The sequence below is a fragment of the Haemorhous mexicanus genome, chromosome 15, assembly GCF_027477595.1.
Source record: "Haemorhous mexicanus isolate bHaeMex1 chromosome 15, bHaeMex1.pri, whole genome shotgun sequence".
NCBI classification, from domain to species: domain Eukaryota; kingdom Metazoa; phylum Chordata; class Aves; order Passeriformes; family Fringillidae; genus Haemorhous; species Haemorhous mexicanus.
In genome coordinates this window covers 5,401,183-5,417,369 of record NC_082355.1, presented here as the reverse complement: position 1 = coordinate 5,417,369, position 16,187 = coordinate 5,401,183, and the positions used below count along the sequence as shown (strand labels likewise).

Genomic DNA, 16,187 nt, shown 5'->3' with positions numbered 1-16,187 from the left:
GTTTGTTCCAGGCCTCCCAGGCAGGACTGAGTCTTAGGAAGATCCTTGAGAGAATTCACAGTATGTCTTGGATGGTCTGTGGGTACTTGGGAATGTGCATATTGTTCTGGGGGCTGCTTTCTTGGGCCCTTTCTTAGAGGGGTTCCTTAATCTCCACACAGCTCAGGACAGCAGGGACTCTGCTTTCCGTGGAAAATCTCTGGAATTTATCAGAATTTTGGTCGTGTCTCAGAATGAGGGGAGGCTCAGCAGGAGGAGGCGATGCCATGAACCACATCAGCTCCCAGCTCTTCTTCCATGTCCCACAAGGGAAACTCCCTTTGTGTGCAGCTGTCTGTGGAGCAGTGATGAGGCTGTGGCAGCCCCAGTTCAGCCCTGTCCTCGTCTCCCGTGCATAACAACTGCTCACAGCAAGTCAGGCCCTTGCTGCATGTGCAGGGAAGTGTTTCTAAAGCTGTGGCCCCAGTGAGTGTCCATGGGGTTGTGTCCTGTGTCCCAGGTGCTCTGAGTCACAAAAGCTTGTGTTAATTACAAATAGATGGAATGATGTTAATGTTTCTAATAGAGTGAGTGCCAACAAGAGGCCAAATCATCACATGTGGAGTCTGATGCTAAAACCTTAATAATGAGAACCCTGAGCCATGTGGCCCAGAAGACACCTGGCTCATAAACAGGCAGGTGGATCTAAGAGCCAGTGCAAGTAACAGATAAACCATTAAATTTTAAAAATAAATTTCTAGAGCAGGTTTTTTTATAAGTGTCTTATATAGAAAACAATGGCAGCAAAAGTGCAGTCGTTTCAAAGCAGCATATTTAACTTCAGCTTCATGATCTGTTATGTGTGGCCAAGAATTTGTTTCCTGATTAAAATACTATTTGGCATAAATCATTGTCTCTCACTCTGGTCATCACCAGGCTGGCCAAGAGCTGCTGGGCTGTTTCACTCCTCTTTCTTGGGTGGCTCTGGGATGCTTTCAGAGAGTGGTGTGAGGCTGAGCAGGACCTTGTGTCTCTCAAAGGCTTTGGTCTGTCTGAACATTTTGTCCGTGCCATGCAGAAAATCCAGCACTCCCAGCACACCATAGCACTGGTTGAACCTGAGAACCAAACACAGATAAACATCACTGGAAGTTACTGAGGTTACCTTGCCCTTCCTCTTTCCATTCCTTTCTGAGTCCTGATAATCTGTCCATGGGATTTCTGCCCCTGCACCAGTCTCCCTGGCAGCTCTGTCAAAGCCTGGGTGAACCTTGTGCAGTTCCTCTCTGGTGCCATCACTGCCCAGAAATGGTGGCACTGAGCAGCAGCTGTTTCTCCTGGGCAGCTCAGAGCTGTGGGACCACTGGACACCCACGTTTCCATGCCCCACGTGCTCTCAAGACCTGGCTGTCCTGGGATGTGGAGCAGATGTGCTCCAGCTGGCACAGCTGTTCCACCCAGTGTCTCAGCTCTGCAGGGATCCCTGTCCTGGCACGTGGTGACTGATCCCTGGGCTGGTTCTGCAGCAGGGCAGACATTTCTGGGCAGCATGTCAGAATATAGTGCACACTGGAGAGATGGGAATGTTTTTCCACTGCTCGGGTTCGTATCCTTGAACAGTCTGCTGCAACTGCTCTCTGTCCAGCACAGGAGGCTGAGAATCTCTGTCAGGAAGGGTTAATGGTGATGGTCTGGGCAAAGTGTAATCTGATCAGTGTTACTGATCCCAGTGCATGGGAGAGGGACAGACAGGCAGGCTCGCTTATTTTACCTGTGTGACTTGCCCTGGCTCTGTCTTTAGATGACATAAAGTGTATTCTGAACTTCAAGGAAGAACCTTGCAGAGAACTGTCCTTAACAGAGCTGGAATGCCTTGAAATCCCAGTTTAACTGCTCTAAGGACTGGCAGCACTCAGCTTGCTCTCAGGTGAACTGGAGAGCTGTTCTGCTGATGCATGAGTCAGGCAAGCCCACTTGACCCTCAGAAAGGAGCTTTCCCTGCCTGTGGTGCCAGCAGAGAGGCAGGAGAATGGAAAGCTGAGCAGTGTGCAGACATACTTGAGGTGGTGGAAGTCGTGGAACTCTGGAGATGGCAGGAGGGGCAGGTGGTAGCCACAGTGAGAAATGCTTGTTGTTACAAGAGCAATGGAGAACCATGCTGAGACTGAAACAATATGAGATCCCATGATCATCGGGCCAATCATGACAGGCAGAGTGTTGGAGACCTGGAAATAAGAAGAAAGTACCTCATTAATGGGTCCACTACAGGCAGACTGTCCTCGAGGAGCTGGTGATCCATCACACTGGTTTGTTTTGTGCAAACAGTGTAAAGGGAAGATCTCTCTGCAAACACCTTACTAAAGTTACATAATCATCCAAAAAGTAATAATGGAGATAAGAGAATTCTACTACTGCAAACCATTGTCATAGCCCAAACTCCATAAGTCTGCAGCAGAAGTTAGACATGACTCCAAACCCTGGGTGAGTACAGCATGATTCCAGTAAATCACCCTGGAGTCTGAGGTGTGAATTTCAGCTTCACCTTGGAATAATGCTGAATCTGCCCTCGGGAAACCTCACTGTGAAGGGGCATGGCCTGCAGACACACCCAGCAATGTGACAAACCCTGCTGCAGCTCTTCACTGTGTTCTGCCCGTGGCACAAATGGCTCTGGCTGCCCAGACCCAGCTGCATGCACCAGCACAGCTCAGCTGGGCTCCTCAGTCATTATGCTGTCCAAAGACTGTCAGCTGGGGAGACCCTCAGAGCAGCCCAGGACTATTAGCAACAGGAGATTTAATTTTTAAGTGGGATATTTGAAGGTGGGATGTGTTTTCCTGAGAAGTCTCAGCTGGAGGGGTGCTGGCATACACTCCTTGCAAACACTGATGCTAGCAACCACCACAAAAATCCTGACAAATTTCCAAATCCACACAATCACTCAGGCTGTCGTATCTCTTGTTGAAAGCACTCCCAGTCCTCTTGGGGCTCATGGGAAGCCCCGTCCAGTCATTTCTTTATCTACTGGAGGCCCTTGGATCTATGCTCTGAAAGCTGCTGGAGTCAAGTATAAACAAGTCCTGCAACCCTCCTAGAGCCAAGCTTCTTGGCAATGCAGCTCAGCTTCCTCTTCCTAAGGAAGAAGCCTCTAAGGGCAAATTCTCTTCTCTTACCACTCCACCTCATGCCATGGAAATCACACTCCACACAGCAACTGGAGGGTGACCATGGGAGAATCCACTTACTATGTGCTCTATAGGGTGAGCATAAATGGAGACCACACCAATGGGGGCTGTCCACTCGTGGTGCTTCTTGTGAATGTGCTTATACAGCACTGGGTGGTGAACCAGCCTAGGCAGAGTAAACAGAAAGGCAGGGTTTGAGCTCTGCAAAAAAGGAGTAACAGAATACAGAATTTCTGCAGGGGACTTGCTTGTGTCTCCTCTAACATAAAGATTTCAGAGTAGCTGGCAATAAGAGTGTAGGATTCCTTGCTTCCTTTGCTCTCTTTGTATTGAGCCCTTGTTTAATTAATGTGTCCACTGGCTTATGATAAACTCAGGCCAGATAAATCCCATAAATCAAAGTCCCTGAATTACTTATTTACTCAAACCTAGGAGAACTATTAGGGGAAGACTCACTTTATGTTTTCACTGTTTTGACTTTTTCTACTGGCAAATGTCAAAGAATCAGAATTTTCAGTTCCATGGGTCCTTGGTAAAAAACCTGCATTTACATTTTTTGGGTGCATTTGTCCTAAAGGGAAACCTACAGATTTCTGAGAATACTGTGCTTCCTTCTGCTTCTTTTGTCTTCCTTCCTTTAGTTCTGTCCTCTAATGTTGGTGTCAGTGTTTGGAAATCCTGCAGTGTTGGAAGTCAGGCCCTAATTTGTAGGTGCTGTACAAGGGAACAGAGATCAGTCACTGACCCTTGAGATTTTTGTCTTTCAGGATAGTCAGTCTTGTTCTTTTCAAAGAATGCTGGGTTACAGCTTCTGTGAAAAACTGCCTGTTTTGTTTCTTCCTTAGCTTTTAAGCTGTTCCACCTTTAAAATTCTACCCATTTTTGTTTACTACAGTTACTGGCAGCACCAAGGCCTCACATTGTGAGGGTGGATTTCAGGACCTGTAAGATTTTCCATATACATACAAGATTGGTGGAACAGAGTGATGAGGATTATTGCTGTTGTAGGGTATGAGTATAAACTCAAAGGCATGGAAGAAAATCAAGCACCTGTTCCTGTGCTCAGCTCACCTGTGTGTATAATAGAAGAGAATTTCCTCAACTATAGTAAAAATGCTTAGCTCCACAAGAAACCATTGGAAGGTTGGTAATTCCTTGCTGAAGGTGTTTTCCCACCATTTCATGATGTAGAACATGGGCACAAGCATGGGAAAGGAGACAAAGAACTGATTACCCAGCGCTGTGTAGATGGCTTTCCACAGTTTCTTTCTGTCCACCTGAAAAGAGAAGTCAGGACTTGAGACTAAGAAAGAAGCAATGTAGTTTTAGTTAGAAGGATGAAAAGCTTTGTAGGCAGTTAGTTTTGGGATCAGCTCTTTAACAAGCAGTCAATGCAGATCTGATCAGTAGCCTCATAACAGGATCTGCCTTCCTCCCTACAGTGGGTATACAAGACTTGACTTGATCCCCCTGGAATCCTACCTGGTTGCAAGAGAAAAGCATAACAGGTTCTTCTCCCCATTCCTGGCCTAAGAGACTGCAGGAAGTGTTTAGCCAGCAGGAAAGGCAGAGTGAGAAGTACTTACAGGATCATTCTTGCCCAGCTGAATGCGATAGCGAGTAATGAAAGTTGGCTTTCCTGTTATATCAGCCACCAGAAGGATTCCATTGAAGCCCCAGAAAGCAAGTGCAGGCACCAGTGCAGCCCCTGTGGCGTGAGGAAAGGGCAGAGACGTGTGAATTAATTGGGAATGATGGCTAAATCAGAAACAAAATACACTGGCACAGTACCCAGAGGACCTTGCTAGAACCCAGATGTGCCAAGGGTGTACCCCCTGCCCAAAGATGCTTTAAAATGGAATATTGGTAAATTCTGACATCCAGGTAAGATCAAAGAATGGGAAGGAGGTTGGAGCAGACAAATGTCTCAGAGATTGAAACTTGACCTAACTGAAGCTAAGAAAAGGCTTTTCTAGGTGGGTGGGAGGCCTCTGTTGCTTTTAAATCCAAGTAGGATAAGGTTGATCTCTAGAACCTTGCAAGGTCCCTACCAGTTCTAATCAGCTGCTAATCACAGAAGAGTTTTGTAGGTACTACAGCAAGAGTAGAATTCACTAAATTTACTTACATTTTTAGTAATTCGTTCTACTAAGTCATTCAGTTCTCACAGGAGCAAAGCGTTTTCACAGGGAAGCCACTTCAGTAGCAGCAAAAAAGATCAGATTTTTAATCTGTACAGGACCCTGATGGTGACCCCAGCCAAAAGCAGAACAGCTGCACCACATCACCTGTGGGTACCTTCTAAGCCAGTGCTTGTCAGTGGGAGGATTAGTGAGTTTGGGAAGCTTGTCCATGTCTCCCTTTAATATGTAATACATGGATGATTTCTCCTGAGAAGCATTGTTAAAACTCACCAACAAGGAAGATTGTCCACTCATCTCCTTCCATATGGTCGTAGAACTCCAACCATGCTGTTTGCCAGAAATTGCCTAAAGTTATTTTCTGCATAAACCTGTGGGAATAACAGTGCTTGGTTGCCCATCTATTCATCCACTTTTCCCCCTCTCCACAGAAAGGTTTCTCCTCAAGCTGCTTTGTTTGAACATTCTTACCAAGAAGAAATGTTCACCAGGGCAGTGAACATGAGCAGGCCTGTACTGAAGACATAGGCACTGATCCTCAAGGCATCTGAGAGCTTCTTTCCCTGTGAGAAGCAACAAGAGTGAGCACGTGCGGCTGTGTCCTGCCATGGTATTTTTGGTATTTGAAATGATGAAGGCAGTCCTGTGATGACCTGTTTTGCTTCACACACACACTTAAGAACACAATAACAAAGTTGTTGTGGGATATTGTTTATAATCATCCATCTGTCATGCTTACAGAGATCTGGTGCATGACTGATGTGGAATTTCTTTGGTATAACCAAAGGGAGAGAAAGGACCACTGATTTTTTTCCCTCTTTGTTTTTATTTGGCATGTTGCTCAGTACCTGGAGGGCTATAGCTCCAGGGGCTTCTGGATAACTCAGAGCAGTGGGAAAGGAACACCAGCAATAAGGAATGGTGCTCCATCTCATCACCTCCCTTCCTCAGTATTTTCTCCTTCCCAGGATACAGTGTTTTTTCCCCACAGCAGTCAAGGACTGCTGTGCTCAGATGACCTGGTTAACAGGAATAAGTAAATTCAAAAAGCAGTATTCAATATATTTGATTATTTAAATATTTGAAACAAAGTTGTTTATATACAACAAATTTATAATTAACAATCTGTCTTTTAGATAGTACAAGTTGGAATTGGTTCTGGACTGCAATTAATTTGGTTTTTGTGAGTGAATATGAATTACATTTTTCTGCAAGGTAAATGTTTTTTAAAAAATCAATGCAATAGTGTAATAACCAGCTATTGTCTTCTTCATTGCTTTGTCCTTCCTGTTTTTTAACTGTGGTGTTGTGCTGTACAAACACTGGAGTGAAAACAGTGTGATTCATAGCTGCAGTCCTGCTCACCTCCTGTCAGAGAGGACAGACAAGAGAGGCAGCTCTGAGAAATGCCAAATGCAGGTGCTTTAGGGGAATGCAATATAAAGGAATCCTCTTTACATGGCTTTTAGATTCTGTAACTGCTACAGAACATTAAATGTGGCCCAGGACTTATAAGCAATATTTATTTGTCCCAGAACTTTGCTTTAGTACTGAAACATTCACTATTAAAACAACCAACCCTTTCCTCCTATCACCTCCCTTTTTTTTTAAATCGAAAAAGCAGATAGGGAGGAAGGAACTGACAGGACTCCTGCCTACAGTTTGATATTTGTGAACCCTATGGGTTGATATGAGAGCAGTGCAATCAGCTGCCACTGTTATCACTGAGGGTATTGAAGTGCAAATGCCAGGCTGGCAAAAGCCTCTTCTCCAGCATCAGACAGTGCCTGCTGGATCCTGGACCAGAGATCTGCTCTCTCAGCAGTTTCATAATTCCAGTTTCATCCATGTTATGAGCCATGTATGCTGATGTAAGACTTTCTTAATCTTTAGACCCTGGACCATCACTTACATATTCTTTAGGGCAAAAAAGGTTACAGAAAGCTTTGAGCTTTTTAACAGACTCATATCCTAGAAATCCTTTTTCTCCTGGGATTGAAGAGCATACCAAATGAAAATTCTGTCTTACAAGTGACAGAATTTCCAATTAGCCCAAATAAGGTTTCAGTTGCTTTAATATCCTCCAGCTCAAGAGTTTCAAACCTTTGTAACTCCTAATACTCACAGACACTGTGCATATCCTGCTTTGAGACAGGACAGAGAGGAGCTAGAGCTCAGCACTTCAGCAATTTTAAGAGCCCTTTGGCTAGAAACTGTCTTGTTTTGAGGCTGTGTTTTTATTGCATATGATGAAGTGATTACATGAATCCCACACACTATAATTACATGAGATGTAGAAGTAGAGAAGTTTACATATAAAACAAATCTTGTTCATCAAGTCCAAGTGCTTAATACCCTGTTTCTCCTCATGCCAACAGCTACAGCACAATAGTTTCCAAACTAATTTATGGATTGCTTGAGTTCTTGCTATTAAAGTGCTTGTAGAAGTTGGCAAATTCCTTAAGTGCAGAACAGGGTTGCTGCTGGCAAGGTAAAGAGACTGGGGCACATCAGCTGGCCATAAGAGTTTAGCAGGACCAGGCCCAGTGAGGTGGCACAGCTTCTGGTTATGGGAGACTGGTGGGCTCTTGCAACACAAGGATAGATAACAGGTCCTTCCCCACTTGCTGCTGTAGCTGCAGTCCACTGAAAGGGAAAAATGCTGGGGAAGTGTTGCTTTAGTGATAAGAGATGAGCTCCTAATTATGCAAAAATGTTCGGAATGAGGATGTGTCTGTCACTTCTCTTAGAAGGTGATTCAACACATTCAGCCTTCCAAAGCACCTGCATGAGCTTCCTCAAGATGAGCTGGACCCTTTACCTGCTTCTGCAGCTCAGCTGTGGAGGAATATCCAGAGTCTGTTTCCATCTGAAATAAAAGGTAATCCAAGTAAGTGAACTGTGGCCAGCTGGAGAGTAGCAGAATATGATGCAGTGACAATGCAGACAACAGCAAATCACCTCCACTTGCAGCTCAGTGCTAAAAGTGTAAAATATTTACTCTCTGTGCCACGTCCTGTCCTGCTCCATCCTTTGGGTGTTGGCCATGGAGCAAAGCTAAGTTCTTGAGAAGAAAAATGCCCTTATTTCTTGAGTTAGTAGTGTCCCAGAAGATTAACAGGGATGCAAGAGTAACAAGGAAAAATGGGAGAACAGCCAAAACCAAAGCTTTTGATTGTGTCACTGGTGTGTTGTGCTAAGACTTCCTCCTTTGATCTGGCCTGGGAATACACTGCAGCACCCAGTAGCTATTTCAGCCCTTCCCAGGCTGTAAGGAAATGATAATGTGGGACATACATATGTTCTTCCATAATGACAACATGCAATTAAACAAACAGGGACGAAAACAAAATTAGTTTGGCCCACAGAGAGTTAACACAATAGAGCCCCACAGCCTTCACTCAAACTCTGAGTTACAGTTTAAGAACATGATAAGTAAGAAAATAATCTTTGCTTCAAGTCCTGCTATAGTCACTTAGGGAGTTAAAGTCCTAAATGGGCATGTGACCACCTCATAATGAATCTCTCTGCATTGGCTCTGGCTTGACCATTTGTTGATGGTTTTGTTAAAAGAAATTTAAAAAATAAATCAAACCAATCAAACCCAAGGTTTGAGTAACTGCTGGGGCTTCACTGCTGGCCATGGCCATGAGGGGTTCTATATTTCAGGCCATGTTCTGGCTGTCCTAGGGATTACTGACTAGTTGTTTTTATATTTCTGCAGTCTTATCATCAAATACAATAAGAAAAAGTTAACAAAACATTCCTTAATATCTTCTTGGTTTCACATGGTCTTTGAGAACAAACACACAACTTCTAACAACATGACAGCCAGATTACTGAGGATTGCAGAACACAATCCATTTTGCTTTTCCTACTCAGCAGAATATTCAATCACAGGCAAACTGTTACCTAAAGTACAAAGGCAAGCACAGAGAAGGTTCAAACGTTCTTGTCTAGGGTACAAACAGTTGGAATATTACTCATTAGGAAGATAATATTCTATTACCTTGATGATGGAGGGAGGGAAGCCTCTTGGGAGTACTCTTCTTGCAGTGTTTCAGAAAGGAGGAATAAACTGTCCAAAAGAAATCCTGTATTAGTCAGGAGGTTTAGATTTGAAATTATAGCCTTCTGGGTATGTTCTTACAAATACAACTCTATTTATTTACAGGTGTTCCCAGCTCTGTTACATTACATATTAGTATGCAGGTCAAAGGGCATGAGACAGTAAAATTAGACACCCTCCTTCCTGCTTACTCACAGACACAAAAGAGCAAGGCCAGCCCACCATACCACACATTTTAGTGGAAGAAACTGATATTAGACAGTTCTGAGAAGGAAAAAAGAAAAATAAGGCAAAAAGGGATTTGAAACTTGAAACCCTGAGGCCAACTCCCAACCCTGTATTTCAACACTAGAGTTGGATGTACTCCTATGGGAAACGCTGAATTTTGGTAGCAGTCTTATAAAGAAACCAAATCCAAGTTCACTTTGTCTCCCTTGGCCCTAAAAGGTAGCATGAGAGGTGCCCTAAGGAGCTATTGCTTAAAATGAGAATGTGTTGGGGAACCTGCAGTGTCCCAGGGCTTCCTGACCATCCCCAGACACAGAGCTCCTCACTACTGCACTTTGTGAGCTACCACAGCCAGTCTGTGGGATTGTCTTTTCCTCTCACATATTGTTTGGCAGCCACATCTTTACTGATAAAATACAGTTGAACTCTAATATATCTGATGAAGAATACCCATAAGAAACAACCAAAAATATAACCTGCTAGCCTGAAGAGAACAGCATAAATAACATGCCACAGGCCAAATTGAAATTGATCTTATCTTAATTTTTAAAAGACCTTCTAATCACATATGTTACCTAATATCCACTACATGCCAATCTTCTCACACAGGTCCTCTCAGGGCAGGTATGCCCACTGCCACCAAGGAAACACTACTAAAGCTTGAAATATGTCAGGCTTGAATAATCCATTCCTTTGAGGCTTTGCTCCATTCCAGCTTTCTTAACAGGTTGTTCAGAGCTTTGAACAGTTGAGTGTCTGCACAGAGGGAGATTTCACCACTTCTCTGGGAAATCAGTTCCAGTATTTGACAACCTTCACTGTAAGTTTTTTCCACCTGGAATTTTTTGGTTATAACTCCTATTATTTGCTCTTAGGCTGTGCACATTCCTATCATTACAACCACCCAGTAGGGAGCTGAAAGGAGCAATATCCAATTATTCTGCTGGGACAGTAAAGTAAATAGTGCTGGCCATAGATTTCTCTGGTTAAAGAGATTATTCTGCTCTGATGACTTTGTAGCAGACAACATTAGATCAGGAGAGGCAGATGTGAAAGGGCAACCTCACTGAGCTGGAAGGCTGATGCTCCAGAGGTTCCTCCATCCTCAGTGCTGACTCAAACCTGCTGACACCTTTGCACGTGAAGAGCTCCAGAGCAGAGCACTGTAGAAAATGTGACTCTGCTTTGAGTTTTTAGGAGAAGGAGCTATTACTTGACTGAGTCACATATTCTGTGCATTTAGGAAAGAGTTAAAATTACAATCACATTTCTAGTACTTTTTAAAATAATCAGTTTATGACAGAAGGCTGGCTTGGGCAAAGATTTCCAGTTCAAAGCAGAGCTGCCACATCTGCTTACCCTCTGTTTCAGAACACTGCCTTTATTAAGCCACTTTTCAGGATAAAATTCTACATTATTTACATTAAACCAGAAAATTTGGATAGAGTAGGTTTTCCCCAACATCTCATTACCTACTCTTTTTTTATTGTGTAATGTCTCTCCTGATTCAGAATACACCAAATACATTAAAAAACTATTCATGTAACCATGGCTGTTTCAGCAAACAAAAAAGCCATTCAGCTGCTTGGCACTGCTCTCATGTTGGCATATTTCACAGCCCCAAATCAAGCACTGAAGCTCTCAGCTGCCTGCAGCTATTTCCAAATATCAGCTAAAACTAGTACTGCTTAAAAAAAAAGTTCCTTTCCAGTTATTTTGAATTAGTTAACACAAAATTTGATCCAAAGCAAATTCTCAACCCTAGAGTAAAAGTAATTGCTTTTCCAATCAGTCTCTTGAAATTAAAGGGGAAACATACACAAGCCAAACAAGAACTCTAATACATTTTTTTTAATATTATAATTTCCATGTATAACTTCATTTGCCCAAAAAGTGTTCATTAAGTCACAGATCTTGTTTTCAGTGACTTTTCCAATCAGTCTCTTGAAATTAAAGGGGAAACATACACTAGCCAAACAAGAATTCTAATACATTTTTTTTTAATATTATAATTTCCATGTATAGCTTCATTTGCCCCAAAACTGTTCATTAAGTCATAGATCTTGTTTTCACTGAATTTTCCACTTCTGGTACTGAAAAAAGCTAGTTTGTCTAAGACATGTTTTAAAATGCTCATTATAATCTGAGTAGAATCTGAAAAAAATCCTGCTGTATTTTCGACATTTTTTTAAACATGTGAATTATTATTTATGCCCCATGCCTGCTGTTCTCACACTTCTGGTGCCCAACCAGCCTCAAGCTGAGGCAGCACAGGTGCCCTTTCCCTGCACTGCATCCTTCTGCCACCAGCCAGACCTGCATGGCAGGCACAGCTCAGAACAGCTCCATCTGCTGTGATGGACTGGCTGCCCACCCCAGCTCCCTGGGATTCCTTGTGCCTTCCTCCTGAAGCCTCTGGTGTAGCTCTTACTTCACTGAAATCAACCTTTATACAGCACATACAGTGGAAAACTGCTCCTGGGAGAACAAAGGCTGTGACTATCCATGAAAGTACAGAACACACAGAACAAAGAACACAGGACCACTTACCTGGTCACCTGAACAGTTGCATATCAGCCCCTCTGTGTGGACAGACACAGGACCAGCCGTGGCGTTTGATGTCCTACCAAGCACTGCACGGTTTTAGGGGAAACCCTGTTCCTAGAAAAGCTGACAATGGACTTCACACAGACACTTTTTAATGACTTCCTCAAAGTCTCTATCGTATCTTTTCAAGCACCCTTGAACTCTGGCTGCCAGTTCTTTGCTCACCACCTGCTGATGGCAGCCTAGAAGTCCTTTGTGTCTATTCAGAGCCCAGAGTTCAACTCCTCACTTTTCATTACTGCTGTCAAAGCTTTATGAGGGTTTAGGCAAGGGCAATGGGGGTGTGTTTCCAAGCAGGAGCTGCCTGTCCCCTCCCAGACAAGTCATGTGAAGCCAGTGCCATGTCACTGTTAGTGCTGGCAGTGTTCCTCGTGTGTATGTGCATGCTGTTACTCAGTTAAGCACGTGGAATACATCTCTGCATCTCTGTAAGTTTTTTCATCGTTGTACCTGAGAACAAAAAAGTCACCAACACCCTAAAGACAAGCAGTTTTTATAATTCACTAACTCATGGTTGGAGCACAAAAGAGCTACTGCCAGTGCAACTGAATGGGTCAAAGGTGTTTATGTTAAAAGCAATAAGGGTTACTGTGGAATTTGGCAAAAAAACAGCAGTCCAGTTTTCATGCTGCTGTACTAAGCCTAAAAATTACTCCAACTCTGTTGCCACACAGTGCCCTCAACCAGTAAGAGGCTTTGCTTGCATGGGTAAAGTGAAGACACACATAGGTTAGCATGTGCTTGGGCTCAGTTGTCTTTAAACATGATGTTTACAGACTATAAAGTGTGTAATTATGGTATTGCAGAGAGCAAGATGTAATTTACAGCAGCATCGATCTTTCTTATGCAAATGTGGCCCCAATCTGTTACTTAGCCCATAGTGCCCTGTTACCAACAGAGCTCTGGGAACTGAGGGTGTTACTATCCTAACTTTCCAGATCTATTTTTCCACAGGAGGAAAAACAGGGAATATCACCTCTGCCTCACAGTTAGCCTTGTTTGCCCTTCACAGGTGAAGCAACACATGCTCTTTCTCAAAAACACCTCATGCCAGCAGAGCTGGAACTGCAGAGAGCTCTGCAGTTGAACACTGTTAGTGTTTCCATCCTCACTTTCTCTTCCCTAATTCCAACTATTCCCTGGTAGGGACAGAAGTTGTAATTTTTAGCTGTTGCTACTAATTGGTATTTATCACATAGAGCAGGCTCAATGGAGAGGAATGTGATTCCTTCAAACTATTCACGTGCAGAGGAGGAAGTGGAAATGAGCATCTCAAGAGAGGGGTGCCATAAGGATAATGTCCTCAGCTGATCTTTGGATTTGAGCTTGCAGGGGGAGGGCTGTTCATCCAACAGCCAATAGCAGGTAATAAGAGTGAATTTCAGACCTCAGTGTTCCTCTTGAACCACTGCTCAATTCCAACACGGGTGATCTCTGAAATATTCATACCCATAGGGACAGCTCAGCACATTAGTCATAGGGTTGTAAATGCCATTTATCTTCTGCTGCAATTTTGTGCCTAGCCTAGGTTGTCACTAATCAAACAGCTGCTTCTGCCTGCTGGCTGCCCTGTGCTAATGTCTCCACCACAGACACTCCAATGCTGCTGCAATCTTTGCTGAGCCATGCAAGAAGTCTGATTTCTTCTCAGCAAAAAAGATTTTTGATCAGACACTTCATAATACAACTTTGTTCACTCCCCACAGTTTTTGTAATAGGAACTGGTTGTTTCACTGTTTGATAGGAACATCAGGGGAAAAATCTATGAATTATCTTTCAGGGGACTGGACAAGCCCATACTGATAGTTCCTCTAAGGCTGAAGAGGAATCTGAACTTGGCACACATCACCCCCTGCCTAATTCCCTGCATTCTGAACCAGATTTCTCACCCTCTGCCACAGCATGTGTGCCACCACCTAGCACTGCAGTGGCTGCTTGGGGAGCACCTGTGGAACAACAGAATGATGAATTCACCTTTCAGGATTCCCACAAGAAAGTTTTCTTGTGGTGCTGTAAGCTCTAAAGAAAAGGCACAACAGGACATGCAGCTCAAGCTGCCCAGTGTGAAAACGTTGAGTTAAATACCTTTATTCCACCTTATAATGCAGCTCTACACTTCTGTGCAGATGTGAGGACTCTTCAAGACTTGCTTTGGAGTGCTGGAGCTGGAGGCAACCTTGGTAACCTCCAAAACCAGAAATGATGGGACTCCTTAAAGAGCAGGGTGCCTCTTCCAGCTATTCTGAATCTTTATTAGCCATGTCATGTTTGAAAGAAAGTCTCATCTCATCAAGCAAAACGTGTCTCCAGCTCTTCCCACCAGTGCTTGCAAACATCCTTGAACAGCTTTGTTTTACAGATAAATTTTTACACACTACAAATGTAATTTATCACAGGTGATTATTGCCTGCAACACATTTTTATTACAGTACCAAGGCACAGATATTTACAGTGGCCTGAGGAGATGCATCCTCTTTTTTACCCTGGATTCAACATCCTTCCAAGCACTGGGTTTACGAGCAAGAAAAATGACTCTGAACTCTTTTGGGAAATAAAAATTTCACCTTATATTTACTGGGTGCTGTAATCCAGCCTGCTGAATTTACCTGCTAATAACACAGATTTCCTTGTACAAAACCCCAGACTCAACTGACCACAGAAGAAAGGTGATTACTCTCTGGCAGTGTAGCATATTGCATGTTGCATAAATTGCACGACACCAGAGACTGCAGAGCTAAGGCAAAACAGTAACTCTCTTTCATCCCTGAAGATAAACTCTGAATCAAAATAATGCTCAATAAAGGGAATATCCTAAGATGCTGACAGCACCAAGGTCACTCAACACAGCAACACTTGAAAAACCCTTTTCTTTTCTAAAGGCAACATTTCTGCTGAGGCATGAACATTAAACCTGAGACACTGAATGGTGTCTGACGTGTGAAAGATGCCAATATCTGCTTTTGCAGATACTTTGATCAAAATGCTGGGCAAGTAGACAAGATTCAGGGAAAGACTCCCATATGGTGGGCAGATAATCCAGTACCAGAACATATATATTTATAGAGGCACATACACATTTTACAACAGATGCAACCCCATCCAGAAGGAAGGCAGTCTAAAATAAAGGAAATACTATCTAAGTTTAATTAGTAGACGAGCTTCCAAATGAATTGCCTATTTGCCATCAGCATCAGCCAGCAAAGCAAGCGTTGACAGCCCCGTTACACAAGCAGTAGCTGCTTTACCAACTACAACCTTCTGTTGGTAACGTAACTTAAATTCCATTCCTGGAACAGGAGAAGCCAGACTAAAAGTCGGCAGGTGTAGTAGGAACTTAAATGACTTCTAAGCCCCTGCAGGAAGAAGCAGAACTTGCTCCATTAAGGAGCTTGATACGCACTACAGCGTAGGAGCAAGGCGGGCCAGGACAGCAGCGTTTGCTCTCTAGGCTTTAGGTAATCCCCCCTGGAAACCAAACCCTCATCCCGCTCCCACCCTGCGCGGCCCTGGCCTAGGAGCCCGGGGGGGGGGTGCTCGGACCTAACCCCGACCCAGGGACCACCTCACCTCCCCTTAGTGAGGGAGGGGCGGCCGCTGCTTCTTTCGGGGACGCTCAGCCAGGGCCCGGCGCAGCCCGTGTCCCACAGGATCGGGGTGCTGGCGGCTCCCCATGCTGGAAGCCCACTCCAGCCCCGGTGGGTATTATGGCGACGCTTCCCTCAAAGAGCGCAGGCACCCAGCTCCCTCATCCCTCCTCTCCCCCCCTCCAAGGAGTTTGGACTCGCCCGCTGTTTGCAGCGCGGGGAGCCCGGGCGAGCCCATTAGCTGCACTGCGGGGGGGGGGAGAGGGGGAGGGGGGGAGAAGTAGGAGGAGGAGAAAGGCAAGCCGGCCAGAGCTGGGCGCATGCGCAATACGGGAACCGCGGCCGCGCGCACTAACGTACCCGCCCTCTCCCGCGCGCGCCGCCGGCTCCGCCA

At 44.3% G+C, this 16,187-nt stretch overlaps 1 protein-coding gene across 5 annotated transcripts; it reads right to left on the bottom strand.

Annotated features, from left to right (window-relative positions):
* Nucleotides 1–729: 729 nt before the first annotated feature.
* Nucleotides 730–15,954, bottom strand: FAXDC2 (fatty acid hydroxylase domain containing 2). 5 transcript variants are annotated; one of them, XM_059860446.1, is made up of 11 exons: nt 15,777–15,954; nt 12,153–12,272; nt 9,315–9,383; nt 8,127–8,174; nt 5,777–5,868; nt 5,579–5,676; nt 4,751–4,872; nt 4,236–4,441; nt 3,225–3,330; nt 2,038–2,204; nt 730–1,097 (listed from the first exon to the last, which is right to left on the bottom strand). In XM_059860446.1, the coding sequence occupies exons 4-11, from the start codon at nt 8,172–8,174 to the stop codon at nt 941–943; spliced, it is 996 nt and encodes a 331-aa protein (XP_059716429.1). In that variant the 5' UTR covers nt 9,315–9,383; nt 12,153–12,272; nt 15,777–15,954; the 3' UTR covers nt 730–940. The 5 variants fall into 5 exon arrangements, with proteins under 5 accessions (XP_059716429.1, XP_059716430.1, XP_059716433.1 ...); XM_059860447.1 differs by having other exon boundaries at nt 12,153–12,263; XM_059860450.1 differs by having other exon boundaries at nt 12,153–12,257.
* Between the last annotated feature and the right edge of the window lie 233 nt (nt 15,955–16,187).

Excerpts from the sequence above, each read along its gene's own strand:
- FAXDC2 (XM_059860446.1), bottom strand. The coding sequence starts at position 8,174 with ATGGAAACAGACTCTGGATATTCCTCCACAGCTGAGCTGCAGAAGCAG. Across the intron at positions 5,869-8,126 it reads CAGCTGAGCTGCAGAAGCAG|GGAAAGAAGCTCTCAGATGC; the intron begins GTAAAGGGTCCA and ends TGCTTCTCACAG. Across the intron at positions 2,205-3,224 it reads CTCACCCTATAGAGCACATA|GTCTCCAACACTCTGCCTGT; the intron begins GTAAGTGGATTC and ends TCTTATTTCCAG.